Source organism: Pezoporus occidentalis, unplaced genomic scaffold (genome assembly GCF_034315485.1).
Source record: "Pezoporus occidentalis ecotype Australia unplaced genomic scaffold, CSIRO_AGI_Poc_V1 ctg1, whole genome shotgun sequence".
NCBI lineage: Eukaryota > Metazoa > Chordata > Aves > Psittaciformes > Psittacidae > Pezoporus > Pezoporus occidentalis.
In genome coordinates, this window is record NW_026912778.1 from 7744268 (window position 1) to 7765298 (window position 21031).

Genomic DNA, 21031 nt, shown 5'->3' on the forward strand with positions numbered 1-21031 from the left:
CACCTTCCACAAGACCAGGTTATTCAAAGTCCCATGCAACCTAGTCTTGAATACTGCCAGCAATGGGGCAGCCATGGCTTCTCTGGGCAACCTGTGCCAGTACCTCACCACCCTAATAGTAAAGAACTTCTTCCTAACAGATAATCTAAATCTACCCTCTTCTAGTTTAAAGCCATTCCCTGTTGTCCTGTCACTACCTGCCCTTGTAAAAAGGCACTCTCCAGATTTCCTGTAGGCCCCCTTTAGGTACTGGAAGGCTGCTATAAGGTCTTCCCTGAGCCTTCTCTTCTCCAGGCTGAATGCAGACCAACTCAGCCTGTTTCCATAGGACAGGTGCTCCAGCCCTCAAAGCATCTTCGTGGCCTCTTCAGGACTTGCTCCAATAGGTCCACATCCTTCTTTTCTTGGGGGTCCAAGAGGTGAATGCAGTCATGTACAGACTCTCCAAGGTTTTCATTAGTCTTTAATTGTACTTGCTTTGCTAGTTGCAGACTACAGACAGAAATATCACTGGGTCATGAAACACTAAGTAGAACTCTGTCAAATGACATGTAAAACAGGTATGAGAAAATGGCTGTAGTCTTCCTTTCATAAAAGTGCCTTCTCTTAATTGTCTTCCCCCCCCCTTTAAGAACCCTGACAGTAAAGCTGAATTGTTGTTCCTTTCTTTAAGCAGAAGATTAAACATTCTCACCATTATATAATACAATTTCCATTTTATTTTAAACATACTTTGCAAGATATAAAAATATTGATCACAGTGAGCTTTAACAATTGTTACTGCTATAAACAGAAATGCTGCACAATGGTTTTAGTGGAAATAAATTATATAGTCATTATCTCTTTAAAAAAAAAAAATCATGAGAAGAAGAACCTAGGCTGTTTGGTCATTGGCAGAAAATAAGTCCTTATTGAGTTCTTTACAAAACATGAACCCCAGTTATTTTCTACATTTGCTTTCCTCATCTTGAGAAAAGCATAATGAGTCTGTCTCTGAAAGTCCCACAGGGTCTCTGGTGCACATTTGATTCCAAATATTAGCAAAGTTTCTGTTGTTCTTTTGTTCTAGTGGAAAAATGTACATCAAAAGAGTGAGAAGTGCTCTCTTCACTAATTCATAAGTGGTCTTTTCCAGTATGTGGGTACACAGCGGCACACTTCTTCACTAAAATAAAATCCAGCATCACAGCGTTTCGTTCGGACTGTACATGGTGGTCTGTAACAACTAAAGACATTAACAAACAAAAAAAAAGTGGGCATTAATATAACATGATCATTTATATCAGCCTGGAGTAGAAATCTGTGTGCATTTAGATTGCAATTGATCAATGGGAGATTTAATTCCTACAAATACTTTTAACTTATGTTTATGTTTTTGCAACTACTTTTAATTGGACTATTCACAAAATCAGTGTAAGAATACTGAATGCTACTGAAGAGAAATGCAACAGATACTCATGTTTATTTTTAACATATTGCCGGATTCTAGTCATATTCTAGAGTGTTTTTATTAATTTAATTTTGAAAATGCAGCAATAATTTTCTGTAGTCAAAGTAGCTTGTTATGACCTATTGCATGCTGCCAGTTTGAGGTGGCAATTCAGAATCAGATAACTAAATCTACCATCTTCTTACCCAGGACTGTTTCTTATCGTATTTACTAATGCAATAAGCCTGAGAGCTTTGTCTACATACGTTATGCTGTGATTTGAGTACTGAAAATGAGAACATCCTTTCAAGTTGCAAACTCCTATAGCCATTAGGTCCATTGAAAATACATCTACACTTCATATTGCATCTATGCGCACACTGAAGTAAGATCAGAGTCTGAGTTTTTATGGTAAATCTTAAAGGTAAGAACAGAAATAGTCACTCTTTGATTAAAATAAGTTTAACAGAAATAGAGCATTAAACCAAAGTCACATCTACCTAAAAAGCAGCAGAATTTTTCTTTGCAGATTCCTTGATGGAAAAATAGAACTTACACAAAGAAAATATCTGTGGTTGTCCCTGAACTCTTCCTTTTCCTAGTTTATTTTTCTATTAAAACAAGAACTTGACCTAGAATAACCTTAAAATAACAATGCCTGAATACTTTCTGGTGCATAATGGAGACAAAGTACAAGTCTGGTGTGTTTTTTCAGATGCTGGCAATGAGTCAAAAGACAAAAGTATATGTTTTGAATTTCAACACAGTTATACTTACAACTTGTACTTAAATAATGTGTGCCTGTTTGTGGAACCCTGATATTATGATCTATTACTATAATTTATACTTACTTCAGTTCAAAGCACTACAGTATTACTATGTTAAGGCAATGTTACTAGCCTTTTAGGTAATTCTTGTTTCAGGCTTGTGGCTACTCCTATTGTTGCAGGTAAGTTAATATGTTGTGTGCTTGTTTTGGATACCAAGTTACTACTTTGCAATAATTTGTTTATGATATAAGGTCTGGATTACAGTGATATTAATTCATGCCAGCTAGTTTCAACCAATAAAGCTGGCTATGAGAAAAACAATAAGGAATGAGGAAGACTGCAAACATGACATTTATTAACTAGTCACATCTTGCTCAGTGTTTTCAATGTCATTAATCATAGATTAGTTAAACAGTGTGGTCTCTATAACTAAGCGAGTAACATTTTGTGGCACAATACAGATATCTGAGATCAGTGTAACAGCTCATCGGAATCTCTCACAGCCCCACTGATCTTTTGGCCAATGAAGTTGGAAACAGTGGTAAAAAGCAACAGAAATGTTTGCAAAAGTATCTAATACTCTGAGCAAATGGGCAGCCAGCACTAGGTCTGTTCTGGGATAAAGGTACTTCACAGAGATGCAATAGGTGAAACTCACTTGCCTTTTTGCCTGCCTCTGCCACGAAAGTAGACTATTTCATGTACTGAATGACCATAAAATTAAATTAAAAAAAAAAAAAAGGCAAAGCCAAATTCTTCGATCCACCTGACACGTTGAACAAAATGAAAAGCAGTCACGTAATCATTAAATATTAGGAGTTCACTCTGTTTGGAGTATGACTCCTGGTGAACTGTGAACTTGAACTTAACTCACAGTTGAGAGTGCTACAAAGCATCTCTCCCATGCGAGTTTGTGTCTGGCAGCAGTCAAGGTCGAGTTACTGCACTCTTAGCCTTATTTGGGACATTTGAACAGAGCAAGAAGGCTCCTCTCCTCCCCTAAAATGCTTTGCAGCTGAGGTGCCTAGTTATCTGGCCCTGCCAAAACTGACCAAAATACATTTTTGAGGTGATAGCACAGGGTGAATAGCAGCAGAGTCATTGTAACTACATAAATGTGGTTTCCTTAGGAAACTCTGCTGAACAATAGCCCAGGTCTTTCAAAAGATTTGGGCTCAATGTTGTTTACAGAGTGCTTTCATGTGAAAGATGTCTGTTTTGATGAGGATAATCTGAGCATGCTGGAACTAAGATAGATAGATCTCAGTCAATAGGTATAGTGCTGGGTGAGTCAGCAGCAACTTTGTGACCAGTATTTGGGATTTTTGCTACCAAACGCCTCAGTTTATCAGTTTGGTCAACAACTCTACAGATGAAACTGAAGTAGAAATGCTACTTTTAGGGGTGATGACAGTATGATCATCCTAAAAGCCAGTATGCTTTATGGTAGGGATTTTTGTTTGCGTTTTTTTTTTTTTTTTGCGGGGGGGGTGGGGGGGGTGGGGAGGGGAGGTGGATGTTATGTTGAGGTTTTTCTTCCTATCCTGTGTTTTGTAAATTACTTTATTTCTTTCCTCTGGAGCCGGGTATAACATTAGAGGCACAGACATTTTAGGTACAGCTTATAAAAATGTTGATACTTCAAAACCAGGACATACAAGAACTACTCTGCATGGTGAGCTGTCTGGGACACGGCTATAGGAATCTGCTCACGTCTAGGTCTCAGGCATCTTGCAAAAAGTTACAGAGTGGTGCCTCCATTTACATGGTCTCTTAACAGCAAGAGATATTTCTTACAAAGGCAAACAGGATGTTGCTGGGGCTTTATTCCTTTTAGAGAAAGCTTGTGGTGGGCAGAGCGTGAATGTGATAAACCTGTGCTAAGAGGGAGTAAAAAGACTGCAACCTCTGTTTCCCTTGGCAGTACCAGCACCTACAGGGCTACTGGTTGTGGCGCTATGGAATAACACCATGTACAGATCTTTCTTCCTCCACACTAAGACAAAATGCTTGGGAAACAGAAACAGGTAAAGGCATCCTATATCACATTTTCCTTGGAAGTAAGAAAGAAACTGAAACTCCTTATCCTGTTCAACTACACCACCACAGAGAAAAGCTGGGCTCAATTCCCTCCTTCAAATACTACGTCTTTAAATCAAGACAGGTGGTATGTTTATTAAGGAGGTGTTTCTTAGCTTTTTTAAATGCCTGACTTTTCCTCATGTGAATGTTCTCTTAAAATATGTGTAGTACTGCTGGAACTGCACACTAGAGCAGCGCTATAAGGCTATGCAGCATCTAAAGCTCTTGTGAACAGATAGTTTCCTTGCCCTCTACAAACAGAAAATCAAAATAAAACCTGAATGATAGAGAAGCAATTTCTTATGTTTCTAAGAACTATTCTATTCCACTCAAAAAGCCAAGCATAGCAGAACAGGTAATGACAGGTATTACTAATTATTTCCTATTTCCCCAGGTGTCATTCCTAATATTAGACATTTTTTCCTTATTCAGGAGGAACTCATCTGTATAGACATGACTACATATATATAACTATTATTATTATATATTTATGCCATCTAATTACATATTATAATAAAAATATATATGGCTTATTATTGATAAGCAACAAATTACCACAGACATTTGGATGTCCGAATTTGCTATTTTCCATTTCCAGTGCTTGAACATTTCTTAAATTATTTGCCATTAATTTAAATATATTTAATAATTCTCATGTATTTATCAAATTCACTTTATGGGAAAATTTTCCTCATAACATATACAAAGTATAAATAATGGTTTGTTTCTCAGAACCTAGACATTCATATTTTTATATACAGACTGTAACTGCTATGGGTGTGCTCTGGTGACATATAAAGAGTTTTCTTCCTGACCAAATCTCATTTTAAATGATGAATACAGGCAGTCTGTTTTATAGTTATGCATGTCTGTAAGACTGTTTATGCACTCTTAAATCTTTAGTATCAGTTTAATGAAATGAAGGATATGCAAAAAATTTAGAAAGTGAAAATGAAGTAATCACTTGAATCCTAATTAGGAATATTTGATGCATTTGAATTGCAATATTCAATTCTTGATAAAAACAGGGTGGGATTTTAAGTAGCATAAAAAAGCAGGGAGCTTGGACTCACAGCTCATTTTCATCAAAAGAGAAATCACATGAAGTAGGAAGATTACAAGAAACCAAATGTGGTTTAAAATACTTATTCTGCCTAGTAGTTTCCTCTTAGAGATGATAAAAATCATAGAAGATAAAACTGAATTGAAGAGAGGCTCACTGTTTACTTAAGACTAAAAATCAATTCAACAAGATGGTTAATAACACAAACCAAATTTTTATACCTTAAACATAATCAAAGGGCTGAAGACTTTTTACCTGCATGTCTGGTGATGGAACCTTTTTCCTTTTAAGAAGCATTTATTGGGAGATTCTATACATTCACAGATGCATTTTGCAGGATTTAGTGGCTGATGTTTAGGGCAGGTCTTTTTACATACACACTGACATTTATCTTCATCAAATTCCTTGTTGGGCCCACAGGAAGTGGGGAGAAGTTTATTTTTGCACATGCACTGACATGACGATCTGTCTAATTCTTTGTGAGGTCCACAGCTTGAGGGTCGCACACCTCCTTTGCAGACACATTGACAGGTTTCTTCATCCAGCTCTTTGTTTGGTCCACAAATATGGAATGCTTCAGATGGGTCTAGAAATAGAGCACAGAAATTACAGAATTATAATTTTGTGTTTACCCATTCACCTATTCTAAGTGAAGAAATGCTAGCAAATCCATAACTCTTAAGGTGTTTTAAGAACAGGTATATGTCAAAAGACAGGCAACTACTCTACTAGTAATTGTACTGACAAAGATTCAACTATTACTTTTAATATTTTTAATTTCTCATTTAAGTAAATCAAAACATGGAACTACATTTAAACATTGAAGCAAAACTGCTTACCAGCATCTCCAAGATGGGAAGAGTAACCAAAATCATGCTGTGCCAAACATCTGCAAACTTGATTATTCCAAATATGATTTTTTGGACAGGTTTTGTTTGCCGCATGACACCTGTTGATTGAAATATACTCTTGCTTTACTACCATAAGAACTTGGGAAAAAAAAAAATGAAACCCAAACAATTTTAGGTTGACTGCTTTTGTTTTCCTCCCTTACAAAAACCTAAGAGCTTCAAGCTCATTCATAATCTTATCTTTAACACCTCTCAAATCTGTTGCGAATTAAGTGTTTTCTCCACGACAGGAATCTTCAACCATTTGTTGAAGATACCTTCTTACATTTCAAGTTTTAGCTCTGACTTCTAGAAGCTGATATTTGTACTTTCCAAATATAGTTTGGAAACAGTAATGTAAGTCTTATATAGAAAATAGAGTAGTATAAAAAAATATTTGCATACCAATTTCTGTACAGGTGGAAACAGGCATAATTTTTTATGTTGTTTTTTGAAGTACAAAATTATTTTCACACATACAGATGTCAAAAGAAAACTGGTAATAGTTTCTGAATGAATGCTGTGGACTAAACTGATTTCTAAATCCTGGATAGCTTTCTTGAATCTAAAGATTTGGACTACAGCAGTGATGCCTCTTCGTATTTAAGTCCGTGCTATTTACCTGCTAGAGTTTTGAGTCCAACATAATGGTATCATAGAAAGCATAAAATTGTAACAGCAGCTGGTGCCTTTTTAAAGGATGACTGAACTTAGCTGGTAGGTATACCACAGTTAGGATATTTATGTGTATTACCTTCCTTTGCTTGCAATTTCTTTATCATCACAGGTTACATTAGAACTTTTAACAAGTCAAACCTAACGTCATGCATCCAGGCTGTGTTATTTATTCATTGTTCCTGTAGTATTCCGACAGTTTTCATCTGTTAAGGCAGCACATACGTTATACATTATACATTTGAAGCACTTTTCATTCCCCTGAGCACCATTACTCAAGCATTCAAAAATGCAGGTGCTGGGACATTCTTCCATACTCATCATTCAAATATACCACTCCCCTACACCACATTAGACTACTCTGTTGTAAAGACTGCTGTAATTTAACATCACCCTGCATCACCTCATGTTTTATCAAGCTGGTGTTTCCTGATTTCATTCCTCTAATGATCTCACTCTTGCTCCCTCACTTGGCACATGTCCTTTTGCCTGCCTCCTGATTCTGCTTGGAAAATAGGGATAATTTACAGACACATTATTGTATTCCCTTTTAGAAAACAACAAATCATTCACACCTGGAGCAGCCTGGCTCTAGCTGGAAGTACAAAAAAAACCTAAACCACCAAGTACACATGAACCCATGAAAACACAATACTGATACAAACCCTAAATTACCAAAACTTGAAGAGAACGATATGTATGCCAGCATCAGGATTGGAGACATACAGCAAAAGAAAGTGCAAATGTTTGTTTACAAATTCTACTCTGGTTGCTAGTACAGAAAATGACCGGGGGATATGGCTGAAATGTTAAAACGACTTACTGTAACATTTCAGAAAGTTCAGGAAGGCTAAAAAAAAAAAAAAAAATCAGAAAAAATACGAGAGGCAAAACCACTTTACAGATAATTTCACTGCCTCTTTCCAAATCATTGTCAACTCAACTAAAGCATGCTAACTTGTTACTTGTCAGTGTCAGCACAGATAACGTGTAAGAGCGGGAAACATACGTGTACAGTATACATCCAAACCACATCTAAAATATGCTTATTGGCTCTGTAAGCACCTACCTACAATCAATGAGGGAAAAAAATGTCATTATAGAGACTTGATCTGAATTATGAATATTAAAGGCTCCTCTGGTCCCCCTGCCAAAATTGCTAAACTTCTAAAATAGCGACAATTTTCTCAGTTGCACATCTTGATGACATTGTATATGAACAGAGAAGAGTACACTTTAAAACACCATTAATAGAGGAGGTATTCTGAAACACCAGTTAACATGAACTGACATGCCTCAGCTCTGCAAGCATCTAGAAGTAGCTACTACTTTTTAGAAGGAAAAGGAAGAAAATAGTGGGAGAACAGGCAAAGACTTAACATTAATTGTCAGGATAAAATTGTGTAGAAAATATATTTTATATAAAAAAAGATTGACTATTTGTTTTCTATCTTACATGTCATGTCACTCTTCTTTTTAACATGTGCCTGTGCATTGTGGCATAATCCAGCCTTGAATTCTTATTAGATCCCAAGTGTTACAACACTAAAAGCAGAGATTATACTCTTAGGCTTTTCTTCTCAGTAATACATAAGGAAGTCATTAATATATTTTGTTAAAAAGAGCATGTACATAAATACATGCACACATGCAGATCTGCCACTGTGACAAGAAAGTATCTTTCCTATCTAGACTCTAAAAGCAGGTAGTTTGGGGTTTTGGTGGGTTTTTTGTTTGTTTGTTTGTTTGTTTCTATTTCATTGTAGAGAGCCATAGATTTTAAACTTAAAAGACAGTACTTAACAGTAGAGAAGGCCTATATATATATTCTGATCTAGTACTACTTTGTCTTACCTTTGTTGGAGCATAATTCCTTACTTAAAGAACAGTTGACTGTGAGTGCTGGTCAAAGTCTTTTATCTGCATTCTTACTTCCCTCTAACTACAGGTAGATGTTTCCCATCTAGAATAAACTCTTGTACTGGTAATTACAACTGCTTTTAACCTGGAAGCACTTAGAAATTGCCAGCAGTCAGCATAATTTAACTTTATTATTGACTCTTGAGGTTTTTTTTTTTTAAACAATCTGTTAATTGTGCAATAATTAAACTATTACTAGATTTATTTTCTAATAATTTTCTAATTTACTGTTTATGATCCATGTTTTGATGAACAAATGCGGTAATGTGAATCCAAATAGAATATAATCTGTTTAGCTGCAACATGTCAGAAAACATCCAGATTTTAACTGAATGAAAACAGGGAAAACAAGGTAGCTTACATCTGTGGGCATTTTGCACTATTCATTCACATTATTAAAAATGTCTACACTTAATTCCAGTTCAGCTTTTAGTCATTGATTCTTCCATAAAGCAGCTGTTTTTCTGTTACTTTTTTTTTTCCTCCTAAATATTTATGCATCATAAAATTATCACTCAGTCCTCTAAAATGAAGGAAAAGAGCTCTTCAAGTGTTTCAATAACACTTGCTTCAGTGCCAGATTTCTTTTTAAATTCAGAATCACTAAAAAAAAAATCAATATGTTAATTATGTGAACTGTCAATTAACCCTTTATTTTCCCTTTCCATTCTGTTCTCACCTCTGGCATATAAAGATGTCCAAAAAGACTTGTAGATAAAGATTCCATAAAAACAGACCTTTCTTTTTTTTTTATTTTAACAGCATTTGAAATAGGAAAATACAGTTAAGAGAGAAATGTTGTCTACTCCTCATTTGCAAAAGGAAATATTTTTAGGTTTTCTTGATTACTTGTTTTTTTTAAGAAGTTGTTTTTATTGATGATTCCTTTAAGCCTCAATTGCATTTTAGCTCTTTCTATGAAAAAATTCCCCACAAACAATTTTTCATTTTTAAATCACTTAGCCCCAGTTTATTCACTGGGTAAAAAGGTAATGTTATTTTAGTACACTCTCTTCATGTAAAACAGGTCCTTTGCAAAATGCATTCTGCTGCTACTAATGTGTAATTCACGTAGTAACTAAGTCACACACAGTATCACAGTATGCTGGAGATTGGAAGGGACCTATTTAATTGTGAAAGCTTCCAGCAATATTTTATATCTAATTATATAGGCTTGCTCATAATATGAAAAGAAAGACAAGTCTCATACTTACTGAGTTTGTGTTGCTGGCAAGGAACGTCTTATGATGGAATGAACTTGTCTGTAAACATCCAACTTCGACATGCATCGGCAGGACGTGTGATTGGCAAAGCTGACGGTTACAGGTTTGGGGCCATGAGAAAGAGGCACTGTGATCTCAAATAACTATAAAAGGGAAAGAAAAGAAAAGAACTTTTTTTTTTTTATATACATCAGTAACAGTACAACTAAAAATAACATAAGGACATACAGAAAAAGCTATAAGGAATTTAAGTTTAGGGTTTTGTTATCTACCATCATTATGTGGCACATTCAATTATGCCACTAAATAATCATTATGTGCAAAATAAATACAGTAGCTATGGTATGACAATTAACACTTTTAGGGTTAAAGCCTATCATGTGCCTGTTTGCCTACTATAACATTTAAGCTAAAAGAGGAAAATGTACTAAAATCTCATTTCTCTAGAGGAAATGCCTTCAAATTGGCAGTCTTCAAAAATCTAAAATTTAACATTTGGAAAATGCTTCAAAAAGTTGGAAAACAAGAATAACATTAAAAGGGGGTAAGCTAAAACCTAAGGCATCAGTTGCACAATCACAAAAGCTTGTGTAAAACAGCAATATATTGGACTTAGATCAAAATATTTTTGGATGAACAAGTTCTGAACTGCAGCATACTGTACTTCTGACTTGCCAGTGTTTCTATTGATGCAAATTATATGGTTACCCTAACAGAATTTATATTGAACTTCCCCCCCCCCCCAAGATATTAAGAAATATCCACTACTAAGAAAATAATCATGTATGTGAATGAATAAAATCCTAATTCTAGTGGTAAATGTAATTCAACTGGTGAAAGAGGACAACTTCAACAATATCTTGTAGAAAAACTGAACATGTGATAACAGACAAACAATGAGACTCATTTCAGTATTTAATTTGGGACATCTACTTTATCAAGTTAAGAAGGTTTCATTGTATGACTCAGTAGTCTCCTGAAATAGTATATATTTGAGAAAATATATGCTGCGTTCTTTGGGTAACTTTAATCAGATGACAAAACTTACATACATATACAAGGTTTGTATCTTGTTTAAACAAGTTGTGCTTTCAGGACAGTACAAGTGTTGAGACCTCTGAAAATCTAGACAGCTAAGAATACAGATGTAACAGCCTTTACTATATTAAATATCTCGTAAGAAAATGTATCCTTAAAAGACATGTATGAATTGCAGGATAGAACAAAGAGTATGAACTTAATTAGTATATTACACATGTAAAGTGAAACTTGTTTGCTCTCTTATGACAGTATGAACTTTCTTTTCAGAAGTTGAAGTAAAAATCCACTACAGGGAGAACTGATAAAACTTAGAAAGTGAATATAAGAATGATTCTTCAAGTCCCTGTCAGCCCAACTGTACTCCTGTTTGGCTTCAGGAGCACGCTGAGAGAAATTTCTATAACACACATACAAACTGCGAGTATAAATGACAGTGAACATGAATCTACATTTATCCTTCTTATTTAATCTACATTTATCCTTCAATTTAAACTGCAACAGGTATCAGTTTAGAGAGCAATATTACTAACATCTGTTCCCATCAGCACTTTAATGGTGCAATGCAAAACAAGCCTAGCTAAACAGTGCAAAAGTAGACTAGCTTCCTTGATCTTATTGAATTACCTGCAGTTTGTTCAACTAAATTCTCTTAATAACAATGTATTTTACATCACCCAACAGTAGCTACTGCTTATATAAAGTCAAAAAACTTAAATCAGCCATTTAAATTAGAGATTATAACATAATATATTAGGTATTACATTTCTAGTCCTCACTTTTGGAAAGTGCTTGATACATGAACTAGCATTTTGAAAAAAAATATAAACCAGCTCTATTTTCATTACTAGAAATGATGGAAGTGAAATAATAGGATTGGAATTGTTGATTTGTCCTTCCTATACTTTTGTCTGTACATGCTATTAGGATACTATAGCCTGATGCATACTGAAAAGGAGATATTTATTCTTCTCTTCTGATAATGAAAATATATCAAGAAGAGACCACAAGAAACTAATTCTTGAAAAGTAGTTTGTTACAGAAAAAGTATTTAATATTCAGAATAATTCAGTTTAAATAATCTATGGCATTTTAAAATAAGATCCATTCTACAGAAAATCTATATTATGCTCTCAGCTGTGTTGTGCTCCCTAAATCCAATGAAGCTATTTAAGTGTAAGTGAATCAATTCTCAAAATGCATAAGATGGGTTTGAATTATCACCTTAATAAATCATTTCAAACTAGGCAAGATCAGACCTTGCGTAATGCTATTTTTGCCAACATCTCTAATTTATTTCTTGCTCATCTTTCTCATCCAACAGAACAATAAGCTCAACACTCGTTGTCACTACAGGGCATATCTGGCAACATATAACAGCTGAACGTCAACATCTAGAAAGGATATTTCTATGAGAAGTGCACCATAACATTTATGTAGGAAAGGCTGGTTCTTGACTCCCTTCTTTTCTGGCATCAGTGCTGGCTGCGGGTACCATTGTTTGTTGCCACACTGCCCTAATGGGTACCTCTTATTGGACAGAAGATAGCTTATATTTCTGTCTGATCCCTCATTCAGTAAAGGATTTGTTTTAACCGTATTCTTAAGGGACTGAATCTTCTCTTCTCTCCCAACTTCAAATGATAGTAAAAATCTGACTAATTCATACTACAGGCAATGGAGAAAAGACATTTCATTCAGGTCAGTTCTTCAGAGACCAATGCCTGAAGACAGATATTCAGGAATAAAGACTGCAAAGACTGAACTCCATTTGCCAAAAGAACATGAGATCTGAAAGGAGTAGGGATTAGGGCAGTTTTTTCAAAGGGGAGAGCTTTCATTCCTTGCAGTTTTCAGAAAAATGTTAGTAATTATAGTACATTGTGAGTGTTGCCAGAGTTAGAAGCAAACACTCAAAAGCTAGAAGAAAAAAAACTAGACTCAACTTGCTTATGCAGCCCTGTACATTTGTGCTACCAACACTGCATTGCCACGAATCCAGCGGAAATCAAGTGCTGAAGAAATGTGTAAGACAGTAACTAAAAAGTATCATATATAACAAAAAAACAAACTCCATAACCCGAATAAACAAAACCACAAAATCATAGTTGAAGCTCAATCCTAACCTTTTCCATAGAAGTTAATATCATAAGCATAAGTCAGTAACATGCGGTTAATATCAATGCGTAACACATATTAATGGAAGCTCTATGTAACTGAAGAATAGTTGAAAGCCATACACAGTTAATGCATTTCAGAAGAACCTAACACATACCATTCAGCTAGTCTAAGGCTGTTTTGTCACAGAAAGCCAGATGGCAGGTCTTTCCTACAGTCTTTTCCACCCTATCCAACATTTCAATGTACTGTGTTCAGTCCTCATCTCCTTAGGTCTTCACCCAATATGATTCTCCATGCTAACCTCCCATCATTTCAGCCCAGCCCAATTTTCCCTTTCAGCCAGCACATCAAACTTGATTTCCCTTTCCTCTTTTTGGGTTCCTTAGCATAATTTTTAGCATTCTTTCACACACATGCCTTGTCCCAGCCACTTTTGGATGAACCAGATTCCTTCCTTCCCCAAAAGATAAAGGAGAGTGTATTAATGACAGGCTCTTCGTAGAAGATGGAACTGCATCAGATTTTTGTTGAGCTCCAAGTTACAAAATCTTCTAGTTAAAAATAAACCTGAGTCTCCCAACAATTCCATTTGCCTCCCTAAGTCTTTTCTTTTAACGCTTAAAAGCAAACAGATTGTCTGAAAGATACCAAAACACAAATTCCTCATACAAAACCCTCAAGTATTATATTCTTTACCTAAAATGAGAAAACATGAAAAATTTTTTGATATAAAAAAAAAAAAATCACAATTTCTGTTTTAACAATAAAGCCATATACACTTCTTTCTCACTCTGGTCTAAGAAAATGCAGAACCACAAATTTTTCTGTAGTTTTAAAGAAAAAAAACACATCAAGCTGCATCTGGCAGAGAAAATTTCACTCCCTCTTGTTAATGAATAGCAAAATCAGGATAAGAATGACAAGAGAGTTTATAATGGAGTATGTTGGATAACCTCAGTATTAGGTTACTTAAACTAGAATTGTTTATCATGGAACAAGGTTATTTGAGACTATAGAATCATTTGGGTTGGAAGGAACTTTCAAAGCTCATCTAGTCCAACCCCCCTGCAATGAGCAAGGACATCTTCAACCAGATCAGGTTGCTCAGAACCACATCCAGATGGGCTCTGAATGCTTCCAGGGATGGCATATCCCCCACCTCTCTGCACAACCTCTGCCAGTATTCTACCACCTTCATTGTAAAGAAATTTTTCCTCACATCCAGCTTGAATCTCCCCTCTGATATTGGTCATTATATTGATACATCTCTGGTAAAGGAAACATGATGTTCTTGGTGTTAATAACTGAGCTTCCTTATAACAGTCCCCATCTTTATGTCATGAAGAAATGCAAGTCTTTCTTACAGTAAATGGCTTAAATATAAATGTGTGCTAAACCCATGACAGTCATTGGTACTCTATGGATTTAAAAACAAAATCAAACAAAAGTTTTGGTTACAGGACAATTTTTTAAATTATTTATTAAGGATATGTATTTTCCGTAGTTCCCACTGTCTAGCCAAACTAGAAATGTTAATTTTCAAATATACAGGAAGGTAATTTTTCTTCATGCACTTGGATTACATAATCTGCAATAAGGAGTATTTTAAGCTTAATCCTTACCCTTTGTTCCACTGCACCAGACAAAATTAAAAGGCAGCAGCTTATCCTACAGACCCAAACATCAGCTTCTTGTACTTGTACTTTCTGCCCCCTTGTACAGACAGGTACGTTATTAAAGAACTTTTCTGACTAATACAAAGGTAAATGAATAAGCACACCACTTTTACAACTATGCACGCAACTACAAACAATTTTTTCCCTGGATTTTCATTCTTTTGCCATCAGGTTTTTTAAATCCTTGAAGATCAGTACAATATCAAGTAAGAAGTGCTGCAAGAGGACACTAGGCAAAAGTGAGTCCTAATTGCTCTACCCAACCAGACTTGGTGTTTGGCACTCCACAACCTGCCATTACCGTGAGCCATGTGTACCAGGGTCCCCCTTTTTCCCAGCTTTGTTATTTGTTCAGCCATCCTATCAGAAGTGTCTAGGCCAGAGCTGTGTGGTCCCACAGACCATCCCTGTAGTAGGCTCTTTTCTGTTCTCATACTGGCAACGCTCTTCCTTTAGCCAGTTAGTTACAGAGTTGGAGTGGAGAACAGCAACAAGAGTGGGACCATAGCTGGGTCCACAACCTATAGCTCAGCATGATTTTAAGCTTAAAAAAAAACTCCAAGCCCCCAAAACACAAAAATAGCTAACAGCTTGACCAAAAGCACTATCAGAATGCCTTCTGAAAAAAATTCCCATGTAATCCTCCACACTGATCCTTATAAAGGCATGTACTTTTGATTTACTGCACTGATAGCTCCTTCTTTAAACTAGAAGGACTTAATGCCATACTTTCTAAAAAAAAACCCCCACAACAAACCCCTGTTGATTTCTATATGAAGTATTTATTTGCTTCAGTGGCTAATTTATTCAACACTATCATCATATGTGCCATTGTATCAGCACACATAAAATTATTATGATCTCTGACTTCTGAAATATAAAACAATCAAAACTGTTATTTCCATACCAGGATAAGGAAAGCTTGTAATTCCAGATACTTTTCAAATACAGGATTTATGTATTATTTTTTCCCAGATTTACATTAAGTACACTATATTCTTCTGATGGACTGTGGTTTATTTTGGCAAGTTTCCCTTAAATTGATTGACTCCTAGTTTCCATCACTTGTGATCTTTGTGCTTCCTAAAGTGTCAGTAAGGCTGGCCAAACATAATGAGCGTAACAGAGCACAATGTGTCTAGAGAAGTTTTTAAGCTAAGGATGTAAGACTGTTTGATTTCAAAACTCTAAATATTTCTATACTGGAAAGAATGAAAATGAGCTATTTGAAAAATGGTAAATCATCTTTATTTATTTTACCATCTTTCTTGACAAAACAGTATTTCAAGGCTTATGTGTAACCTATTCAAGGCAACAGGTAACCTATCTGATACATTTCATATCTGATTAATATGCTTAATTAGTATACTCAATCTTTTTATATTTGAATCACTTTTCAAAATATCTTTTAACAAAAAGCATTTGGAAATTATAATGATGTATCTCCCACTATTAATAGTACCTACTATATCGATCATTACCGTCTTAAATCTAAAATAGAAAAATGGATGGCATAAATGGTGAAGTTCAAAACTGAAAATTCTTGTGACATATGCATCTCCAAATCATGTAAGGGAACTCCATGTACATATCAAATATGGAAAACCATTTCAAACTGTTAACTTGTTTCCTGGGAGAAAAGCTCCTCTAAATCTATTTTCAAATTACTTTGAAACATGCTTTCTCTTGAGGAATTATTACTGTAAACATGAAAAAGGAAGATTTAGGACCTTTACATCATATGATCTGAAAGAAGTCAAAAAACTGTCCATCCTGCCAGCTAAGAGGAAGAATGGAATGAGACGGTTCTCTGCCATCTGCTTACTGCTTCAATGTATCTACATGGCATAAAAAAGTGCGACTGGATAGGATGTTGCTCCACCAGGTAGTTCCTATCTTTGTAACTCCTATTGAATTGCTCATGTCATGGAAATGGAGAATAACTGTTTGACTAATAAATTAAGAGGAAAAACCAACACAACCACACCACAAAACAAAAATAAAAAAAAAAACAAAAATCAAAAAAAACCACTTTCCCATCAGACCTTTACTAGACAAGCCACCACTTACAAAGTTGGGCTACTGCAGTGTCACAGATAAAGGAAAAGTTCTACTGAATTTTATGCATTAGCCTAGGGGATCAAATGTTTTCATATTCCTTGTACCACACCTCTAATTAAGAAATTTTCTCATGTCCAAATCATAACTGTACAAACACCCTTTTGCAACTACAGAAACAGGTTTTGTGGGGAAAATGGTATTAAAAGCAAAGCAGAATACTGTTCCATTTTTCACTTAACAAAGTTGAGTAGCTAGAAAGGAGGAACACAGTCTGAACTGGAGAACTACTGACCTCTCTCCAGACCACCACAGTGTTCCACAAGCCAATCTGGGAACATCCGACCTAATCCATTCACCTGGCAATCAATGATTTGCTCCCCATAAAAATAATTTATATGCTTAGCTCTTTTCAATTATTTTTTATTAAAGCTGATATCAATTTCTTTTCGGTTTTAATGTCTGGAACCAACGCGAGAGCTTGCCCTCACAGTAAAACCTCCAGCTGAAAAGTTAATTTCCCATTAAGCACTTTTTCTGCTGGGTGAACAGTATGAAGTTATCTTAGGGAGTTTATGCACTGTTTATAAAGTTTCAAAAATGGTGACTTACGAAAAGCCAGAAGATAGCTGGTTAACTAACCATAAATTCTCTTTTCATTCAGGAAATAAAAGGAAAACAGTAGTGAAAATAGGTGTGTAGGGTACCTGAATTCCACAGAAGGGTCTTGAATCCAATACTTTTTTCTTCCTAATTCTCATCTGATATAGGGGTAAGCTGTGGTCACATAACTTTAAAAATATTTGAGATGATGACAGATGAAGAGATATAGCTATAGCTCTCTTCCTTTATTAAGGGTTTTTTTAAAACTGCATTCTGTCAAGGACCAGATAAAACTGGAAAGCAGAAGCAAGATAGAAAACTCAGAGATTAAACTGCTTGCTTTTACAGAATCAGTTAAGAAAACAAAACAATGCTATTGCCTCTTTCTTCTTTCTAGTAAGTCCTTTAACATTTTCCTTTCCAGAGTCTCTCAAATCTTTAACTACTCCTATATCATATCATCACCAATGACATCAAGATCTTAAAAAAGAAACTTAGCACTAAACATTTTCAACTAGGACAGAAAATGTACTAAATGTTTTCTGTATATCCCGTTTTTCTAATTCCCTCTCAAGAAGGCTCAGAGCACTAAGAAGTTTAATGATAAAGGAATGACATTTCTATGGGCTACAATTTTAAAGTTGGTTATGCAGTTGTGTGTCTTCCTTATAAATATGTACTGCATCTTCAGCTAGTTGAAAAAGGAAGTAAGATTTACACTAAAATTAGTTTTCTTCAAGGTATCAGAATGATGAGATAAAAAGCAAAAACCCACAATCAACAAAAATACTACCAAGTACTGGAACAAAAGCAAAATATTCTAGAAAACATTTTGAAGCATAGCTATTTTTATAGGATTTTTGAGAGAAAAGTTGCAAAATAATTGTAAAAATTGTTACAGCTACTTATGTACTACATATATGTTATAGCATGCATGCTTTTTCTTTTAAAGGCAGCTCACAGGCTTAGTGTACAACCTCTGCATACTCCTACCTCATCACTAGCCTTGAAGACTAAAACCCACACATATACCTGAAGGAGATGGATTAAACAAAATTAATAGGTAAATTACACTAATATTTCTTAATACAGTAAAATTCAGTTCCTAAAAGGCCTTATTTGCAACATGTATCCTATTTGCACATGTCCTGAAACAGTCTTTTTCTTCACTGATAAAAATACAGGCTAGTTTTTCAGAGTGCTTGCTTCATACATGAGGCAAATGGTAGATGAGAAAAAAAAGGGGAACATCACATTTTTTCCCCTAAAAATAATAAACAGATATATATTTAGGGGGAAATAGCATTAAACGCTTTCTTCCAGGAAGTAGTCTCTTCAGCTGTTTTTTCTATGTATTCTGGAATTGATTTTTTTCTCTTCTCACAATCGCAATAACAAGGTTTAAAAAATGCATGATCATAAATGGAATTGCAAGATGCACTCAAATTGTAGTAAAAGTAAGAACTTACTGTCTTGCTGATGTAACTTGTGCTGATATTCATACACTGGAGTCCTTCACTATTGCAGCAACCTCCACATCTGTAGATGGATACACATGGGGGTTTAAAGAAGGTGTTTGTAGTTGCTCCAAACTCTTTTCCCACATCCACACACACTTCACGTGGCATGCACTGAGTTTTTCTCCATTCAGTATCAATACCTGCCAAGTTATAGGGAATTTCATGTGTTATAAAGTAACTGTTTAAAAACAATACTCTCCTGCAGTAAATTAGTAGGATTTTTTTTAAAGTTTAGAACCAGAATATGCACTGCTCATTCTCAGACCCTTTATTCAGTGAAATACACAACTCTTAATTTCTAGCTAATGTTTCTTCTCCGTAGGGATGTGACATACTGTCATGGAGCAGAAGGCAAGTGACAGAAAAGGCAACATAACAGAGCTGGGGAGAGCTTATGACGTAGAATCATAGAAAGGTTTGAGTTGGAAGGGACCTTTAAAGGTCATCTAATCCAACCCTCCTGCAGTGCGCAGGGACATTTTTAACTAGATCAGGTTGCTCAGAGCCCCATCCAGCCTGACTCTGAATGTTTCCTGGGGTGGGCATCCACAGCTTCTCTGAGCAACCTGTTCCAGTGTCTTAACACCCTCATTGTAAAATATTTTTTCCTTATATCTCATCTAAATCTACCCTCTTTTAGTTTAAACCATTACTCCTTGTCCAGCTGCAACAGGTACCACTAAAAAGTCTGTCACCATCTTTCTTATAAGCCCCCTTTATCTAATGAAAGGCCATAACTAGGTCTTCCCGGAGCCTTCTCCAGGCTGAACAAGCCCAACTCTCTCAGTCCATCTTCATAGGAGAGGTGTTCCAGTCCTCTGAGCAACTTTGTGGCCCTCCTCTGGACCTGCTCCAACAGGTCCAAGTCCTTCCACTGTTGGGGGCCCCAGAGCTGAACACAGTATTCCAGGTGGGGTCTTGAAGAGAAGAGTACAGTGGGAGAATCATCTCCCTCGACCTCCTAGCCAGCAGCTGAAGCTGTACATACCCTTTCTTGTGTGCCTGGGCTTCCTTACCTTGACTGAAGACTAAAGAAGTACTGCATATCTCTGCAAAATAATTTTTAACCAGTCCCACACAGTACTTCCCTTGGATACTATATATTAGAAGCAATAAATCTGATGCCTAAGCTTGAATACATTTACTTTGAATACTACAAAAGTACAATTTAAAGCAAAAGGTCAGCAATTATACACATCATAAAATTTAATCTGAAAGGTGCTATTTGTGCCCAGATTATTCACGTAAATTTGGGCAAACATTTCACATCATGTTATCCAGCCTTTTATCAAATACAATCTTACATGAAACACCCATTAGACTTGCAGCTGTACAGATCCCTTTATTCTCTCCTGGAGCTAGTTCTTGAGAGGCTATTCAGCAAAAATGGAAATTTCACCTAATGCATAACTTAAAGTCTCCATTAAGTACATGATTTCCAGCATCATGTCAAAAAATACACTTCCTGCTATAAATCCTGTGTTTCTCTGCTTGCAAGCGCTTACTTAAACTGTAAGCTATTATGTTTTTATCCAGGCCATCTGAAACACTTCAGACGTATTTGTTTCAAGCTGTTTTTTTTCTGGTTTGAGCATAACATGACAACTACCCTTTTGCAACAGGAAAAACCTACAAGTGCATTATTTGGTGTCCTAAAGTAGTAACATGCAAGAGAAGAAAGCTTTACCAGCTGTGATGTAATCACAGAAAATGAGCAGAAACTGTTCAATGAATCCGATTATTAGTGCCCTCTTTGCTTTCTGCAAAATTATTACAGCCTTTATAAAGCAGGATTCACCCTTCTTACAATCGATATACTAAAAATATGTCTGCAGAGCAATTTGTTACATTTTGGAAGTTGATTGTCAAGGATTTTGTATTACAAACATGACATCAAATCAAACTGCTGAGGTTGGTTTACTGACAATGCTTAGCTTTTAAAGTCTTTCTGACACAACTGAGA

At 35.6% G+C, this 21031-nt stretch overlaps 1 protein-coding gene across 2 annotated transcripts in view; it reads right to left on the reverse strand.

Moving 5' to 3' along the window:
* Positions 1-445: 445 nt before the first annotated feature.
* The window catches only part of VEGFC (vascular endothelial growth factor C), a 71868-nt gene continuing 51282 nt past the window's right edge, over positions 446-21031 (reverse strand). For both annotated transcript variants that reach the window (XM_062622561.1, XM_062622647.1), the window contains 5 exons: positions 19018-19208; positions 10044-10195; positions 6184-6293; positions 5600-5930; positions 446-1225 (listed from right to left, as the gene is read on the reverse strand). In XM_062622561.1, the coding sequence (XP_062478545.1) occupies positions 1111-1225; positions 5600-5930; positions 6184-6293; positions 10044-10195; positions 19018-19208 (899 nt within the window). In that variant the 3' untranslated portion in view covers positions 446-1110. The remainder of the gene's footprint in view (positions 1226-5599; positions 5931-6183; positions 6294-10043; positions 10196-19017; positions 19209-21031) is intronic.